The sequence below is a fragment of the Mytilus edulis genome, chromosome 13 (genome assembly GCF_963676685.1).
Source record: "Mytilus edulis chromosome 13, xbMytEdul2.2, whole genome shotgun sequence".
NCBI lineage: Eukaryota > Metazoa > Mollusca > Bivalvia > Mytilida > Mytilidae > Mytilus > Mytilus edulis.
The window spans coordinates 20,521,390-20,542,264 of NC_092356.1; the positions used below are offsets into that span (position 1 = coordinate 20,521,390).

Consider the following 20,875-nt stretch of genomic DNA (forward strand, 5'->3'; position numbering starts at 1 on the left):
AAACAAAAATTGAAAATGACGATATTACAAAAATCAACAAGGGACTACGAACAGTTACCAACATGCCAGCTGCAGACCTCAATTAAACTGTTCGAAAAACTATGTCTTGAATATACGAAAATCTAGCACCAACCCGTCATGGGGGTTTAATATCATATCACCATAAAATATATTAGAGAAACATAACTCTTATCATACCTGCAACTGGTTTAAAAATAAAGGAGTTTTAGTCTGATGCATAGATGTGCAAGTGAATCAGTATTGAAGCCAAAATAAGCCATATATATGCAGGCAACAGTATTTCTACTTTATATAAGTTTGCTTTTATGTTTTGTTAGTTTTTGAGGTAAAAGCTGACATTTGTCCGTTGTAGTGTATTACCATAAAAGATTGGATGGTCAATACCTGAATGTGTAAGATGACTATGTAGGAGTGAAATTATTATGATGTAAACGCCCATAAATACAAAGCAAGAATAACTGGATCAACTCAGGCAAACGCAAATTAAAGGAATGACTATGAGAACCCTATACTAGAGTCTAAATCCATGTAAGCAGAAACAAACATTTAGTATAACAGCAGCAACCACTCTCTCTCTCTCATCTTGGGTTTGAACCAGGTTGCCCAAATGAAACCTTATTTCCATTAAAGGACAAGGTGATTTGAACTTGGATATCAAAAGAAGGCCTATATTAATCAAAGTAAACCTGGTTAAAGTTACCTGTTAGGACATCCAAAAGTTATAAAGGATGACCTGTGTTACACAAAAAACAAAACACTAACAAGTGCTTACAACATCTAGATACCCTCATAATTAAAAGCATAACATTTTAAATAGTCCCAGCATTCATGCTAACTGTTACTGAAATTCAACCGGTACTATAATTTCATAATAAATAACAACCATAATTTGGAATCAACTGTTGCCAAGCAACCAGTAGGGCCAATGATTTATGCAAATGAAAAGTTCCTGGTAATGCACCAGCCTAAAATAACAAACGGCACCTAAACATACAGTTTACGATACTCATAAATTGGGCAACTTCTAGAATTCCCAGGATGAAGATTACAATACATTCTAGACTAGTATATACATTAAAGCTGTTTTCGACACCTGAATACTAAACATTTTTAACGGTGGAGCAGACTGCAAGACAAGCTGTTAATAATTACTTAGTTTGTACTAGATTTGCTAATATTACATGTACATATCCGTTTAACTGCTACTGACAAATTTAAATTACACAAAACGTGAAATAGTCTCATTTAAAAGTTGATTACAAGATAAAACCATTGGACCCCTTTTTTCCCTTAATATATATATATATATAAAAAATCAATAATAATGAAAATTTTCCACATCCTGAGACTGGTGGTAGGGATTGTGGCAAACAGCAATAAGAAGTCTGTCCTAAATTAGTGATCAATAAATATACACTTCTATAAACTTTTGTCCTTTAAATTGTGGTACTTTATTGCAAAATCTGTATTCATGCAGTACATGCATATCTGATTTTTGTTTATCAGGTTATTAAACAAGATAAATATTATAATGTTATATAAATCGATAGCGTCCTCCATTCAAAATGTGATAAATACCAAACAACATTTAAAAGTTTCAATGTAATATATTATATAACAATTATATAGAATGTAACCTCATATTTACGATTTTTTTTTATTTCAAACACATGATGCGGCATCCCATCATTGTAAGGCCATATAGATTTGTAAAAGTAACACATTCAGCAATTCTAAGTTTAGAAACTGAGATATAAACGTTACCAAATCTTTTTAATCTAACCCATAAGATTAGATAAAGTTGTCTTAATCTATATAAATATGTTTGTTATATGTTGTAATCACATGTACATTTTGTACATGAGGAGGTTTAACTTAAAAGTAAAATACTGCTTTTAACTAGTAAATCTGACGATTACTTGAAAAATTCTCAACTGGATCATACCAATGCAAAGCTCAGGGGTTGGCATAAATAACATCTGATGATGATTCAATGTACAAATGTATGTGACCAAAGGAGTTGAGTTAGTGGCGTGATGAGTCGTGAATCCAGTCCAGTCTGGTAACCCATCTGTAAAAACTGGTGTGTCCGTTGTCCAAGTCTCTGGTCCAACTGTTACAACCCTTGACCGTGTTTTGTGGCCGAGCAAGGTCTCTAATTGATCTACTCAACATTGTGCTACAACTCAACAAAAAGTAAATATTAGTTCCATCATGCTACATAGCATTGACATAACAAAAACCAAATGACTGTACAAAGAAACAATATCAATTAAAAATTACGTATACTCATACATGTAGTTATGTCGATAATAGTTACAGTAATTACAAAAATAATTCAAAATTAGTATATATACAGATTTATATATTTATTAAACTTAAATCCATAGTCAGTTGATAGTAACATAGTGTAATATTAGTATATAATTGAGTTATTACAACAATAATTCAAGCTGTGGCCTGTTTACATATGGCTAAATTCTTGATTTAACTGAACTATTCATACCATATCGACTCTTGACAATTTTCAATGCACAAATGTGTAAGTACACGCAAAATTTATAGCAGGATATATAAAGATAATGATAATATTTGCTTAAATCCACCAGCAAGCTAACATTTAGCAATGATTACTTTTGGCTACTGCTTCTTAACTCCGGGTATGGTCTCTGTTCAAGATTTCCAAGATTTTTGTTTATTTGTATCGAAAGTTGAACTTCGGGTTACGAACCTGGGTCCTTCGCTCCAAAGAGTACGTCCCTTTTACGTTCATATCCTTTCATGGAATATTTGCTGTATATGTGCTATGAAAGATTTAGATACACAATTACCGATGTATACCCTCTTAAGGAAAATTTACTCTTAATTCGGAAGTTTTCGGCAGTTCATTAAATAACACCTGCCCCACAACACATAATCATTAAAGACACGTTACTAACCTGCATGATCTGTTACAGCGCAAATACAATTTGTTAGGCTTACCCATAGGCACTAGACGATCTGTCAATACTCAATTTCAATAGTATAAGATATGGGGAAAAAGTAATATATAAAAAAATTAAAATAAAAACAAATTAAACTCGTCGTGCATCTAATTTTATGTAGAAATATACAATGACGCATGGTAAACATGATTATAATCTGCAAATCTTAGGACAATGTTGCATCTAATTACTCACACTTGTAAAAATTAAATAATTATAAAAATGAAAACGAATAATCCATTCATGGGACCAATTTCTCATTCAGTCTTTACATGTGCTCTCCACGTGGCGATGCAATATGGTTAAAAAATGACGATCGATAAAACGAATTCTTTCTAAGACTACTTCTAATAAACATTAGAAGCATGAGTCAGGTTATAACCATACAAATTCTTACACTAGTTTACTTTACCATTTCAATTTTCAAGTTTACCGCTTACAAAATTTAAACAGCTTGCTTGCTGCGATGAAATTCTAAAAAGACTAAATGACGTCACAGAATATAACGTCACACATGTTGGGTAAATCTAAAACATGAAACACAATCCGTGAGTGGCCCCGGCGATAACTGAATTTAAGTCTATTAACCTAAATTCCATTAACAAAGTTTATACAATGATCCACAGTCATTTACCTTTCATTGATACCAAAATTGACAAAAAAAATGTTACAGCTAAGTGTAGGAACTATTTTGGTTTAAATATGTACTACTTTCTTGTATGTTCTTTCAGACTGGGCCCGAATAAGTGGTTTTATACCTACACTGAACAAGCTAAAAACAAAAGTGCAAAATTGTATATCACATGCATAGTATTCCTCTTTTTATCATAACATTGTAACCACTGAAGATTTTTCGTTGCAACAACTAGCAAAAGAAAGATGAAAAAATTGTCTATAACAGTGAACCAATAAAAGAGGGACGAAAGATACCAAAGGGACAGTCAAACTCATAAATCCAAAACAAACTGACAACGCCATGGCTAAAAATGAAAAAGACAAACAGAAAAACAATAGTACACACGACACAACATAGAAAACTAACGAATAGACAACACGAACCCCACCAAAAACTAGGGGTGCTCTCAGGTGCTCCGGAAGGGTAAGCAGATCCTGCTCCACATGTGGCACCCGTCGTGTTGCTTATGTGATTACAAATCCGGTAAATAGTCTAATTCGGTAGGTCATATTCATGAAAGGGAAGGGGATTGTAGTTACGACGTAAGGAACATATCCGATATCATTTGTGAAACGGTTATTCCATAACGGTCAACCAACTCGTGATGGCGTCCGTAAAATTTACGAAGGGATGATTTCAACTTCACCATTTGGAACTCTTGGTTTAATAGCTTCCTTGTGAGCAGCAAACCTCTATCAAGAAAATCATGATAGGAAATACAAGCACGGGAATATCGTATCAATTGGGAGATATATACCCCGTAGGCAGGTGCTGCTGGAATGTTGCTACTTAGAAATGGAAAGTTTACAATTGGAAAGCTGAAATCATCTCTTATAATGTAGGTGAAATTAAGTTCACTTTTACTTTCAATTGATAAAAACAGTGTAATTTTAAATGAAACAACATCACGTGAAATTTTGCTCTTGTACAATTAGTTTCAAAACTTGAACATTTAGTAAAATATTAAAAAAGTAAGAAACTTTAAAATTTACTGTATTGTCTACAGGCACAGTTATGCATGTTTTGTTTTCTTTGTCTACGAATATAGTCCCTAGTGTAAGCATTGAATAACTTGCTAATTTTCTCATACACATTCCTAATTTATTTCTTGATATTTCATGCATGAAATATTAAGGGGATGAACTAACTAGTTAAAAAAAATTTGGTGCTGAATCTTCATGTTAAGTAGTGATTTGGTGTTCACAAATTGGCATGTGTGGAACTGTCAATTGATAATAATTTTATGTTGGTAGACTTTTCTATAATATTGATCGATATTATTTGTCCCAATAGTAGTATCCTATACTAAATGTAATATTTTACAAATAGAGCAGGTGCGATTTATTAATTTGAATTTATTGTTCAAAAGAAAGGCACTACGAATAACTGTATTCTTGAGCCGTATAATATATGATCTATTTCCATTCATTATCAACCATCTCTGTATGGAAAACCCAAATACATAAAAAATAAAATGGAAAAAAAACAACATTTTAAAGTTTCTTACCCTCATATGAATGGGGAACAACAGCCTCTTAAAACATGGACTCAACTTCTGGTTTGTTGCGAAAATGTGTTTTCATTTCATCTGACCCTAAAAAGGATATCTATGTAATCAAATTAAGGCCAAATGAAGATAATAAATAGAAAAATACTTATTTTGTGATCTTCATGCACTAAGCACTTTTTATTTTTACATTTACTTTCCAAAAAGTTTAAACATTTCCAATTATATAAATCCTACAGGGAAGATATCTTCTTCGTCAAACTATTTAATAACTCAGAAGACAACAAGATGTGTTTTCAAAGTTTAAAATCAAATCTGAGATAAATCTGAAATACAGTTAACTCTCGTTGTCTCGAACTCGGTTGACTCGAAATTTCGGATGAGTCGAAGTTTTCACGTGGTCCCGAACTTTGTTCTATACAAAAGTATGTAATTCGACTCCTGATGAATCGAAATTGGATGAGTCGAAATTTCGGTTGAGTCGAACTAAATTTACGGTCCCAAGGTTAACAAAAGCATTCAAAATGCATTTTTTATCTCGAACTAATACACATATGTCAAAACATGACCTCCGGTATTTAAATGGATTAAAGAGTTAATCTGACAATACACGTGTAATTAAATTTCCGGTCACTGACCACTGTATTGATTTATGACATGCCATTTCCATGAGTGTTTACCTAAGATTATCTTTGATAGAATTTTTATAAATAATTAGTGAAACATTGTTAATGTACATGAAAAAGTATTTAAAATGTTTACAAAACAATCAATTGTGATTTACGCTAATGAGCTTGTGTGTGTATAAAGTGAGGATTATGGCTTCCGTTGATGATCACCTAAAAACTACTCAAACGGCGTCTTTAATCTTGTTATATTTTCTTTTGAAAAGAAACAGTGAGATAAAACAAAAAGAATAGAAATCAAAATTTTCTTAAATCTCTTGTATCCGAGAATAAACAATTTTGTCAGCTATAACCGACCCGAATTACGAAACTATCGTTTGGAAATTACTCTCTTGGAAAAGCCATAGGATTTTTTTTAATTGAAACAATTGAATAAGTAAAAATAATGTCATTATAATAATAAAAGACTGTGACATACAAATACATCGATCTTATACTAGAATATCGTTCCCCTTGCCATATTCACCCGGATTTATTTTAGCTTTACCAAGCTAAGCAAGAGTTGTGTCCCTTAGATTGTCGAACTTCCGGTGTTCGTTTGAGTCGAACTACGTGTATCTCGAAATATTTCTCTGGTCCGGCTGACTTCGACATAACGGGAGTCGACTGTATTATCATGTTCACTGATCAGACGCCTAAGTATATAAATATACCAACCTGCTACCACATATGAGTTACCAACATTCCCAATGCAGACCACACTGGCACCAGGATATGACTGGTTGAATGAATTAATCTGTCAAAGAAAAGAAAAAAAAGATATAGAAGCTGTCATGTATTAAATATGTTGGTCAGCCAGATTACAAATTTTAAAGTAATAAAGATACATCTTTTATAACAGTGAAGGTTTCATCAAATAAATGTTAAAAGAATTAATCTTGTAGCTCACTCAATCATGAAATATTAATAAACTTTTATCTACTAAGAATAAAATTAAAGCACAAGGAATACTATTTTCAAATAATTACAACATTAAGTGAAATATTTTTTTCTACATCGGGGGGATATCATCTCTCAATTTCGTCTCACTATTATTGAATTTTACTAACAACAAAGTAAAAGATCATGAGACAATGAGATTTGTTTTGCAGCAAAATATTGAACCAATCAAAGAGCAGGACTTGGGATACACCATTGCATGTAGGCCAATAAAATTGAATGGTTTTCTGTATAGATCTCTAAATTGTATCAAACTGTCATAGCTGTGCATTATGAGATATGAAATTTCTCCAACTGTCAAAGACATAAATAAAAACAGCTTTCATAACATGCATAAGAAAAATAAGCTTACTCAAATATCAAGTGACAATAACTAGATGCTAGAGTATAAAATGACAAATCATACATCATTTAATTGTGAAAGTATGGCAACTTCTGTCAAAGACTTATTAAAATGAAGAATGACACATGAGGAAAGTACGTGCAAAATATAGATGTACTTTTTAAGCAGAATGACAAATAATTCTTCTAATATTAATGATATTATATTGTATTCTAAAAGCTAAGAATAAGAATTAATGTGGTTATATGAGTATCTTAATGTCTGTCACCAAATAACATATATTACATACTTACTCTTGTAACAAAATTTTCTATAAATGAAAAACCTTTTTGAAACATCACTATAAATACAAATATCAATATAAAACATAAAATATTATAAACCTATCTTAATATGAGTCTAGTTACATCAAGACTGATATTCTGTAGTCCAAAAATAACATTAAATTTAAAAAAAACAAAAAGAAAAAAGAAAATGAATAAATCAAAAGTGGAATTTAAGCAACACCCTTAAACTTTAAAGAACACTTATGAATTTTCTGGGAAAAAATTAAAAAATAACATAATGTACTGATAAAAAACCAAAAAATCATTAATACTGACATTAAATTAAAAAAAAATATATAATAAAAAATAAAAATCAATAAATCAATATTTGATTTTAACACCACCCTTAAATAGTAAGGAACACACATATATTTTTTGAGAAAATAATAAAAAAAAAATATAATATATATTTCTTTGATAAGCTGAAAAAAATAAGTGTTAGACCTTTACCTTTTTGGCAATATTTTTCCAACCCCGAACGGCCATTTTCAATTTCAGATAAGCTTCAACATGATATTCTTCTACACCGACTGAAATTGCAAGACTTTGGTAATAAAACTGCTTGAAAATATTCAATTAAAAAAATGATATGTTGGTATTGCAGGGCTCTATTGGTAGATTGGAGTGAAACATTTCAAAATGTTAGACTTAATTGTTAGATAATTTGTGCACAAGGCATTGTGATTGGATGTTGTGTATATTATATTAATTAAGAGGTCATTTTGTTTGGTCGATCAATTATCAATTTACTTAACTCTCCACTAAATCTATTTTATCAAAATTAACAAAGATGCATGGACAAAAAAAAATAACATCTGGATGTCCTACAGAATCAAAAGTTTGACAGCAGGAGATTGTCAGTAGTGATATTGGACTACTGTTATGTTAATTAATAAAAGACATGCAGATTGTCCTCCTAAGTATCTTTGTAAACAAATAATGCTGTACAAGTTTATATAACATTAACCAACATAAGGAAGAAAGACTGTGTCTGGGTAATGACATTTTATGGTGAATATTATCATGTATCATGTATTTAAAGATCTTTACAACACCTATTGTGATTAATTAATTAATGTGTAATGAGTCTTAACCATTTTTTGAAGTTGAATGTGTGCTAATAAATTCTTTGTATAGTTGTATAAAAGAGAGAATGTATCATGTAAATTTCATTAAAAGATGGTATCATTTACAGTATTAGTAAAAAAAGACCATGCCATGTAAATGACATATAACGGACAGAAAAAGAACGGTCCCTGCATGCTATGCAAATGTTATAAAATAATCCATGTTCTCATGCATAGAAGGAACAAGAAATGCTGGGTAAATGACATTAAATGGTCGATTGTCTGATATGAAGTAGTAAAATTAGAGACTTTATCATGTAAAACAGCCCATGGTCTTTTGTATAGAACTTTAGTAAAACAGACCATGCAACGTAAAAGACATAAAATGGTCCATGGTCTAATGATGAAATGTTAAAACTATTGACTATACCATGTCAAAGACATATAATGGTACATGGTCTCATGTAAAGATGTAACAACTAAAGACCATGTCATGTAAAAGATATAAAATGATCCATGGTCTCATGAACAGTAGTAAAGACAGACCATTCCATGTCAAAGATATACAATGGTCCATGGTCTCATTTAAAGAGGTAGCAACTAGAGACCATGCCATGTAAAATATATATAATGGCACATGGTCTAATGTTTAGAAGGTAAAAACTAGAAACCATGCCATGAAAAAGATGTTAAATAACCCTTGGTCTCAATTTAATAGCAGAAAAAAGAAGAAACTAGAGCCCATGCCATATAAACGATATAAAACGGCCCATGGTCTCGTGTAAAGGCGTTAAATACTACAGACAATGCCATGAAAAAAATGTTAAATGGCCCATTGTATCATATGTAAAAGCAGAGTAGAGACCATGCCATGTAAAAAAAGATTCAGGGTCTCATTTTAAATGGTAGGAAAGGACCATGGTTTCATGTACCATGATAGAAAAAGTTCCTGCTTTCATGTTTAATAGCAAATAAGAGACTATCATGTAAAAGATATAAAATGGCCCATGGTATCATGTATAGAACTGAAGTCAAACAGACCGTGCCATGGAAAAGATATAAAATGGTCCATGGTCTCATGTATAGAAGAAGAAACTATAGTCCATGCAAGTCATTTAAAAGATATAAAATGTCACATGCTTTTATATATAGAAGGTAAAAACTAGAAACCATGCCGTGAAAAAGATGTAAAATGGCCCTTGGTCTCAATTTAATAGCAGAATAAAGAGACCATGCCATGTTAAAAAAATAAAATGATTCATGGTCTCATGTTAAAGGGTAGGAAAGGTCAATCGGTTTCATGTACAATAGTAGAAAGGTTCCCAGTTAGATATACATAAGCAAAATAAGAGACTCTAGTATGTAAAAGATGTAAAATTGTATATGGTCACATGAGAAAAGTGAAAACTAGAGACCATGCCATGTAAAAGATATTAAATAGCCCATTTTCTCAGGTTTTGCAGTAGAATATAGGGACCCTGCCTTGGAAAAGATAAAAATAATCCATGGTATCATGTATAATTTGAGGAAAGGTACCTGGTCTCATGTTTAATGGTAGGAAATGTTCCTAGTTTCAAGTAAAGTATTAAAAATAGAGAGTCCATCATATAAATAGAATACAATGGTCTGTGTTCTCATGTATAGTAGTAGAAAATAAAAACCATGCCATGTAAGAGATATAATATGGTCCTAGTCACATAAATAATGGTAGGAAATGTTCCTGGTCTTATGTATAGTTGTAGCAACGAGTACATGTAAAATGTACATGACAATAACAAAGTCTGTGGTCTCATGTATATTACATAAAATGGTCCATGGTTTCATATTAAGAGAAGGTAAGAAAGACCAGGCCATGTTCAAAATAGTACAAAGTAGTTCATTGTCTTCTGTATAGTAACACAAACAGAAACTGTGCCATATATGATCAGATCACATATTTTCGTACTGTATATGTTTTTTTATACTATGCATGCCTTTTCAATGGAAATTGTGAGGTCACAATGCATTCTTAATATAACGAAAAACCCATCAGAAGATGATAAATGACATAAATCAGTACATAGTCTCCTTAACATTAGTAGAAAATGAATACCATTCATTGTAAATAACATAAAATTGTCAGGCAAGTGACCGTGTCATGAAATCATAAAATGATCCATGGGCTTTCTTATTTATAAGATGAAATGAGAAACAGTGCAATTATCTATATGAAAAATTGTCCATTTCATTCGTCTAAAAAGTTACAAATTTCAAAAGATAAAGAAGGACGGTTTAAACCTATCATACTTGTGTATATATCAAATATACTTCGAATATACTTCAAATAATCATACATATACACTTCTTTAACAATCAAACCTTACAACAATACTATCGATAATGATCAATATTCTAGCGGTGGCCTCGTGGCTGTGTGCGATGTTATTGTATTCAAGCGAAAGTGAAAGTAAGTCTCGTTTTGATAAGTCACGTGTTAGAAGAGACATATGTCTCATGTCTCATTTAGACCGGAAATATACCTGTTATTATTACAAATCAATGTCACATAATTTACGGTCCCTCTAATGTAATTGAAACATTTATTTTATCAATACACTCACTCGCTGTATTTGTTTTAACATTTATCATGTTTTGTTCGTTATGGCATTCGATGATATATATTTATCTTTACATATTTATGAAATGAATTATAAATGCCACATAAACAAGCTGTCCTTTTGTATGACATGTTACATTTATGCGTTAAGTTGTCGCAGGTATCGACGCAACCAGTTTTACGCCGTTAAGTGTTCAAACGCTTCACTTTTTTTTTCAATTCCAGTTTTTGTTGTTTGTTTCATATCGGGAATTATGAGATTTGTAAAAAAATGACATAACTTTTTGGTTTAACTTAACAATCAAAAAGAACAATGATAAGAATTTTTTTATTTATATAAATAGTGCTGAAGATCTATTTATAGACGATTTTATCGTTCAGCGAAATAATGTGTTAAAGTTTGATAAAGACACTTCCTGGTTAATATCTCTTTTTCCGTCCACAGAAAAGATGTGTGATTAAGGGATTACATAGGTGAAAATCAATTAAGGTAATTTAAAATATACATGTTACTATACGACTCTTAAAAAGTCGGCAAAAGTAAAAATTTTGTAAGAATTTATCAATGCCTACTATAGGATTTGTTTTAAATCCTTGACTTGTTCTACGTGAATAATATTCATTGAGACACTGTCGCATTATCAGTTGTGTATATCTTATTCCTGATTTTGTAGATTATAAGTTCTGCACATTGTCAAGCGTTCTGGAATGAAAGAATCTGCTACTTTGCAGTAAACGGAAAGGCATAAGATACCAAATGGATATTCCAACTTATGAGTCGAAAACAATGCCACTGTAAAACAAAAAACAATCAAACCCACACAATAAAACATGGCACATTTGTCTATATGTGTTTTTGTTTTTCTTTGTAACATGATTTGGCTCTGTACTTATTCATCCCGTCATTGTATTATTATGCTACTGTAAATGTTTGTATTCTTGTCTTTCCTTTTTGCTAATGTGCTTAGTCTATAGGCCTTTTGTTTTTCTTGACGTGACTTGGTACTTATACATGCCGTTATTGTGTTATTGTGCTATGGTAAATTGTTGTATTCCTGTCTTTCGTTTTTGCTAAATTTATGTACTCTAATTTGTCTATATGTGTTTTTGTTTTTCTTTGTAACATGATTTGGCTCTGTACTTATTCATCCCGTCATTGTATTGTTATGCTACTGTAAATGTTTGTATTCTTGTCTTTCCTTTTTGCTAATGTGCTTAGTCTATAGGCCTTTTGTTTTTCTTGACGTGACTTGGTACTTATACATGCCGTTATTGTGTTATTGTGCTATGGTAAATTGTTGTATTCCTGTCTTTCGTTTTTGCTAAATTTATGTACTCTAATTTGTCTATATGTGTTTTTGTTTTTCTTTGTAACATGATTTGGCTCTGTACTTATTCATCCCGTCATTGTATTGTTATGCTACTGTAAATGTTTGTATTCTTGTCTTTCCTTTTTGCTAATGTGCTTAGTCTATAGGCCTTTTGTTTTTCTTGGTTGATATATTTGTTTTATAGTGATTTAGATAATAACACAACGTTAACTGCTGTACCCCTATTTCTGACATTTTCACCTATAATGTATGTTTGTTTTGTTCACACATCGTTGTCAAGATAATGGAATTGTATCACTGTCATAAAAGTAAGAGGTTTATCTAGCTTTCTACATAAGATACTGCCTGTACCAAATTATGAATATGACAGTTGTTATCCATTTGTTTGATGTGTTCGATCTTTTGATTTTGCAATTTGCTTAGGGACTTTCTGTTTATAATTTTCCTGGGACTTCGGTATTATTGTTAATTTACTTTGCACGAGTATTTTTTTCACTACCTTAATATTGCTATAAAGTTTTCCGGTACTTCTATTTTACATTATCATTTTATTTTTTTGTCACTACAGTTGAACGCAGATCATATGATTCCTGTCTTACAAAACTGTACTTTTTCGTATTTTAGAAGTGGTTAAATTTCATGTCAAAGTATCCACGAATGGAAGGCGTATATCAAAAAATGCTGTCGTTGGTCGGAAAGTTTGGGGATAAGAAATATACAGATGCTCTTGAGTTGCATGTTTCGAGTCCAAATCAGACCAAGGAATTTTACAAGAAAAATAAAGAAGTGAAGGATTTCCTTCAGCAGATTGATCAAATGCAAGGTAAGATATAGTATACAGTGTTAAACAACACTACGGGTGCCACATGTAGAGCAGGATCTGTTTACCTTTCCGGAGCACTGATATCATCCCCATTTTTTAGTTGTATTCGTATTGCTTAGTCTTTATTTTTCAATGTTGTGTTTTGTGTACCTTTGTCTTTTTCTTTGTTAGCCATAGCATTGCCAGTTTATTTTCGAGTTATAAATTAAATATCCCTTCCATATATTTCGCCCCTGTATTATAAATAGTCTATGGAAATTAATCAAACTACGATGCAGATACTGATTGCGCGTATTGAAGAAGGTTAAACTACTTAAGGTAGATTAATTGTATACCGCCATGTTTGATTGTAAAATACCAGTAAACAATAGGTTTAGTTTTATGTCTAAATTTGCAAATTTTAAGACAGATTAGCAAATAATGTGAAAGACTGTTTTTTTCAATAAAGAAAAAGTAAGACTTCTTTTGAATTATTGGCACTGTTTAAACATATTACAAATATTTGGTGTTGTTTGAATCATTTTTTAAACTTATTCATTAACGGGATAACTTTTATAGTAAAAACTCTATAAAAGAATATTGAAGCAATTTTTGTTTCTTACTTGTAGTAAGAAAACAAGATTGGTGGCATCATTTTTTATTTTTATTTTCTAACAGCAAGCTATGAAACCTTTGATTTGTGTGTGATGTCCATCGCATAGAGTTTTTTGTTCACGAAAAAGTGTGTGTTTTTATGATTTATCAATGCAAAATTGGGCCATATTGCACGCATTGTAGCTTGAAAAATAACATGCTGCCGAATTTGTTTTTAGTTTAAACATTGCAAAATATTCGTTTTCAAGAAGTTTAAAAAAAAAATATCTGATGAAATTTATTAATTTGTCCACCCACACATGTCAATTTGTTTGAAATAATGTGAACTGTTGATATTTAAGGATTTGTCTTAACGATTTAAATAGTCGTGTTTAAACTTATACAGTATTTTTTTTAATAAATGCATTGCAACAATTTAATTTTTTTGGGTGAACATGAATTTTCGTTGGCCACTCTATCAGTAAGAAATGCATGTTTCCTAACTCGTTCGCCATGTCAATGCCACAATTCGTGTGTTAGATGTCAGTGAACGTAAATTGTAATTATTGAGAAATTATTATGTTGGAGAGTTTGTCTAAAAAACCAACAAAATTTCCTTACCTAATTATGTCTTTGATAAACATATTGACTTTATAGTAGGCTTTATTTTAGCTCTAGTTACTGCGATTACTAATAGTCCAGTCAATCTAGCCTAAATTTGACCCCAACCCGAAAGTAATTGCAACAGAAGATTTTTAAGTTTAAATCTTTAGCATTATACCCCAAATATTCACAGAAAAAAGTCCCATAAAATCTAACTTGAGGAAGATTAAAAAAATCACCATTTAAAATTCCTATGGAGATTTGCATTGAAAAGGGAGATAACTCTTGCAAAAAAGGCAGAAATATCAATAAAAATTGATACAAAATTATAACTTTACCGCTTCTATTCATCAGAATGTATTGATTTTTGATTTTTTAGCGGCCTTTAGAGTTTAACAAACAACTCTAAAGGTGTTTTCGTATATTTTATCAAGCTATTATCTAGATTTTGTGATTCATTCGTTGACCATTTTTTGATTTTTTCAACAGGTCAAGGTAAAGAACCTCAAATTTAATAAAAAAAATTAAGCATGTATTCTTCTTTTTGTGGTTTAAAGTTTCTTTAGACAAGTTAGATGCAGAAAAAATATAATATACAGATTTAAACAATACCAAGTTTTCACATTTAATTTATTTTTTCAAAATGGTTACAAAGCTTCAAATTTGCAATTTCTTCAATGCAAAATGCACGAAAAAATAGAACTACCCATAACACTTCGGTTTTTTACATTTCATGAGCAGAAGATTATATCATTTAGTCAAATACAAACTTATAACCCATCAAAGTATCATACTTTACATAAATTTCAAGAAAAACAACCAAAAACTGACCCAAGAAGACTCATTTTTACAAGAGTTATCTCCCCTTCCAATATTAATTTCAATAGGAAATTAAAATGCTGATTTTGAGTTTTCCTCAAGTTAGATTTTATGGGACTTTTTTCTGTGTGTATAAAGGGCAAAATGCTATATATTAGAACTAAAACATATTCTGTTGCAATTAGTTTTGAGGTTAAATCTTAGTTTGACTGGACTATCATAATTTTTTGTTCTTCAAATACACACTGTGATATAATAGAAAATGTGGTCCACACAAATTCATTTATTTTTATGTCTGTGAGCCAACTTGTTTGAAGATTTTTTAAATTTCAAATTGTCAAATGTTATAAGAGTTTGTGTTTTTTAAACGTTTATAAACAATACATGTTTAACGACTTTTTCATGAGTTAAGCCACATTCTTTTTATTTTCACAAGATTTGAAAATGACTGAGGTTGCCAAATTTTAGATTTTCCAATAACTTTAAATCGTTTATGTACATTCTGCTACAATTATAGCATGACCTATCAAAATGCCTTTCTACTACTTTTTGACCATCATAGGTATTTCAATAGAGAACAAGTGCACAATGATACAATAAAATATGTCTGCTAGTGTTTTCGATCCCTTTTTAATGGTACCCGAAGCTTATCACATTTGATATACCCTAAACAAAAATTCAACTTTGAATTTCAATAATATTTGGCAGATGATATATTGTACTTTGTATCTTGTTCTCCTTGTAATTTGTATTTGGGTTTATAACCAACCTGAAAATTAAAGCTTAGTTCAATTAATATTAAGAACAATTAATACTTACAGTTTTCTACATGCTTTGAAAGTATCATATATTCTCTTTACATTATAGAAACATTTGAACTAGTCAATTTCTACCACTATCCTTTTGGAGTACCACAGGATTACCCAAACGCTACAGAAATCAAAGATATTCTGCGGATAAGTTTTTACATGCAACATGTTTTAGAAGCTGAAAATGCTTGTGGTAAAGTCTGTTTACTGCTGCATAAATGTTTTGAGTCTATAGGTGTAAGTCATAGGGTTGCCTACGGTGTATTCGAATGCGCAGGGCTTAAGAATGCTCATGTTTGGTTGTATGTTGGAGATCATTTGGTGGATAACACATACGTCAGTTTGACATCAATGGAAGATTTTGTGACAGTGAAAATGGCAATGAAATATATGGAAATCGATCCAGATACAGTCAAAGATCTTTTCCTTGGCGACGAAGACACTCGAAAAGTAGGCATCACTGACCACACAACTAAAGCTTTCAAATGGGAATTACAAAATTCAGATAAAAGTCTTGCAATTATGAAAAATAAAAATCAGCTTAAGCACTACTTTGATGTCATGAAGGAGTTTATGGCTAAAAGATATAGAGCACAAATTGATATCTCGTCAATAGTTTGTGAAACATGTTGGAACTGCAATGAAAAGTCCAATAAATTATTGAAGTGTGGAAAGTGCAAAGTCGCCTTGTATTGTTGTAAAGAGTGTCAGAAATCAGATTGGAAAAACATACATAAATTAGTGTGTTTACCACCTAATACATTTTAAAACATCTGTTGTTTTTCATTTCAAAATTCATTGGAGCATTTTTTGAAACAAAAAAACAGTTCTTTTTAGTTTAAATCTACATCATCAAACTTTTCTTTAGGGCTAAAGCTTACATTATATATATCGCTCAAAGATCGAATGTATGTGTGATAATGAGAGTTTTTGTTTTGTTTTGGTATGTCACGTACAAACCTTTATCTTTATATATATATATAGCATACTTTGAATTAATCAATACATTTTATATCCAACGAATATACAAGATTCATTTCTTTTCTATTACATTAATTAATATTTTGTTTTACTAGATAAGCACAAAATAGTGCTATATATGTATTGATGCATAGTAACATCTGGTGAACATCTTATTTGTTTTAAATCGTTTAATGTTGACTTGTTTGTGTCTTTCATTGACCGATATGTGTGAATATTTATGAATTTAAAAAAAAGCTACCACACCCCAAAAACAAACATTTTACCGGTAATCTGGAACATAACAGATAATTTTCTAATGAGGAAAACTATAATACACATAATGCAAATACGAATATAAAAATTGCTTCGGACGTATATGTGAACATTATGGTATTCACGGTACTAGCTACTAAGGTTATAAAGGAGTAGGGCCTAAAAAAAGGCCGTGTAAAGATGCCCTTTTCAACCTTAATTATCAAAGTATATGTAATATGTATGTATTGCTTAATGTATACTAATTGAAAGATTTAAAAAAAAAAAGGTTTAATATCTGCTTCATATTTATAGAGAAATTGCATAAAACATGTAAAATAGGAAAAGATTTCATTTTCATCCACATCCGTATAAACTCTTTTGTTTAAACCTTATTTCATGATTGTATATGTGAAGCCACCTATCGCCATTTGAATTGTTTGTTGAAAGTAAAAAAATAAGGTACAAAAGAATATTTCAGCAAAAGTATTTGAGAGCGAAGGATGGCACCACTTGTAATTTTGCAGGAAACTGTCATAAATTGTGCAGAGTACTGCAAACAAAAAGATATTACAATTATTCACATGACTTATAAAATAGCTGGAATTTTTTTCCTCATCAGTTTTTTTTCTAGCTCTTCGTAGACAATACATCACAAGTTCAATTTAGTATACTAAATATTATTATGTAATATCGTATTATAATCCTTTTAAAACTGACATATTAGACGACTTGTCGCAATTGATCAAAACACACATTTCCAGTGTTTCAAATCATTTTGTTTTGTCTAGTGGTTCAGATATTAAGAGGTTGGCTGTGCGTGCATTATTCAGTCATTGGTTTTGGTATACGTTTGTATTTCGATTATGGTCTCTATTAAGTTGACAATTCTCAGACTTAGTTTTATCTATTTTTGTGATTTCAAAATTAAATCTGTTGTCATTTTTATTTGAACATTGATTATTTATATATGTAGATATAATATGTAATTACTTTGTCCATTATGTGTGCTGGTCTATCATCAATGCCATATGCATTGTATTTATTCAGGTTTTCATAAAGTATTATAGATATATATAAACTTAAAGAATCAACTAAAATTTATACCAATTCAAACAGTTGTCAATCTTTAGGCGTATTTTTAAATACAGTTATCAGAATGCTTTATTCAATGTGTGTTGCTATTGAAAAAGAATATGATTATTCGTTGTACTTGTTAACTAGCTATGCACATAAATATTGAAAATGTCCGTTTACATAAATAAAAACATTTCAAATATTAAGATTAGTTGTTGACATTCCTCTAATAATTATACATGTTTTATTTAGAGTTTGGGGGGTGGGGGTAACAACGTTTTTACATGTTGAGGTGTGAGACACATTTTTTGCCCACTTCTTGTTATCCTTGATAGAGGATTGCTGCTCACAAAGAAGTTATTAAACCAAGAGTTCCAAAATGGCGAAGTTGAAATCATCCCTTCGTACATTTTACGGATGCCATCACGAGTTGGTTGAACGTTACGGAATATCCGTTTCACCGATGATATCGGATATGATCCTAATGTAGTAACTACGATCCCGATACCTTTCCACGAATGTGAACAACCGAATTATACTATTTACCGGGTTAGTAATGACATTAGAAACACGACGGGTGTCACATGTAGAGCCGGATCTGCTTTTCCATCCGGAGCACATGATATCACCCCCAGTTTTTGGTGGGGTTCGTGTTGCTTTCTCTTTAGTTTTTTATGTTGTGTCATGTGTACTATTGTTTTCTGTTTGTCTTTTTATTTTTTAGCCATAGCATTATCAGTTTATTTTTTTATCTATTACCTTAAATGTCCCTATGGTATCATTCGACAGTCTTTTATCGTTATCTTATCATTGTTATCATATGTTGATTTATTTTTCTGTTATAGTCTTCATTTTTTTGTTAGTCATTCTGATAGTGTTTTTATGGTAATCCCGCTGGTTTATTTCACATCATACATGGATATAATTATTATTTGTGTATGGAACACCTCATATATTTTATAAAACCTGAGTTTCATTTTTCTTGTTATCTTTTAATCAAGATTTGTCTGTGTATAGTTTTCCTCTGAATCAGAATTAAATGTATAGTTGTAGTTAGAAAATAAAATCACAAAAATACTGAATTCCGAGGAAAATTCAAAACGAAAACACCCTAATCTAATGGTAAAATCAAAGGCTCAAACACATCAAACGAATGGATAACAACTGTGATGTCCCGGACTTGGTACAGGCATTTTCTAGAACCTGGTTTTATAACTAGCTAAACCTTTCACTTGTGTGACATTCGCATCAAATTACATTACATTGACAACGATGCGTGAACAAAACAAACAGACATAATAGGTAAAAATGTCATAATAGGAGTACACCAGTCACGTTGTGTTATAATCTTAATCACTATAGAAAACAAGCAAATATGTAACAAAGATGCACAAAATGCATATATCAAATTTAACAACCTCGTTCACTGCTTTTTAGCCCCCTACCGACAAAGTCGATGGGGACTTTAGGTTTGAACTCCGTCCGTCTGTCTGTCTGTATGTATGTCCGGCAGTCCGGCAATTCAGCTTTCCATACATTTTTTCTTCGTTCTTAAACATGTTCAAGATATTGATTGGATATTTGTTATATGGTTTTATCATGACAAGTTATAGATCATGTTCGAATTTTGTTCCATTCGGATGATTTAGTTCAGAGTTATGGTCCATAAAAAAAAATCCATATCTAATGTTAGAGTACTATGTTAAACCATATTTCTATACAAAGAGAGATAACTATCTTTTTTAAAGAGATTCTTTAGTAAATTGTTTGAAAAATTTGTGCCAGTTTGTTTGTTTGTTATTTTGTATTAACTAATTTTCTGAATGCTATATATATAAAAAAACAAATATTATTAAGGGAGTTCGCTTCTCCGTTTCAAGGTAATTAACTTTTCAAAACACTAGTTTTTATAGATAGGGGATTTATAAAGGAGTCCAAAGAGCAAATATATATATATATATATATGTTACCGTGCTTGTTTTCGAGATATCAGCCATTGAAATTTTGGCGGAAAATATTCTCTCTTGACTTTTCATAGCTTTATCATTGGCAAGTTGAAGTTCTCAAAAACTTAAAAAGAAATTAAAATGTTATAAGACTTTTACAGATGGCTTATCATTATACATGTTAAAGATTAACAAAAAGAAAAATGGGGGTCACCGGGCAAATTATTTCAAGGCATTCAAATGGATAAACCAGAGGATTCCGAAAATCTGACAAAAAAACTAAAAGCTTCCTTAATTAGATAATAATAATCTATTTATATTAAGGTATATATTTCATTACATTACATCATGTACATTGTGTAGATAAAAGTGTAGAAAAACACTTTATAGATACGTTACAAATCTATATTAGTTTGTGACAAATGAAAGACAAAATAGATGGAACTATTGATTATATATTGTATTTGATATATAATTTGAAAACAAATATATATTTTATAACATCATATCTAATTTTAGAGAACTATCAATCAT

At 30.8% G+C, this 20,875-nt stretch overlaps 1 protein-coding gene across 1 annotated transcript; it reads left to right on the forward strand.

Moving 5' to 3' along the window:
• Positions 1-11,064: 11,064 nt before the first annotated feature.
• On the forward strand, positions 11,065-18,597 carry LOC139501735 (uncharacterized). Its single transcript, XM_071290881.1, has 3 exons — positions 11,065-11,115; positions 13,101-13,299; positions 16,162-18,597. Exons 2-3 carry the CDS (start codon positions 13,116-13,118, stop codon positions 16,869-16,871), a joined length of 894 nt encoding a protein of 297 aa, XP_071146982.1. The 5' UTR covers positions 11,065-11,115; positions 13,101-13,115; the 3' UTR covers positions 16,872-18,597.
• Positions 18,598-20,875: the final 2,278 nt, after the last annotated feature.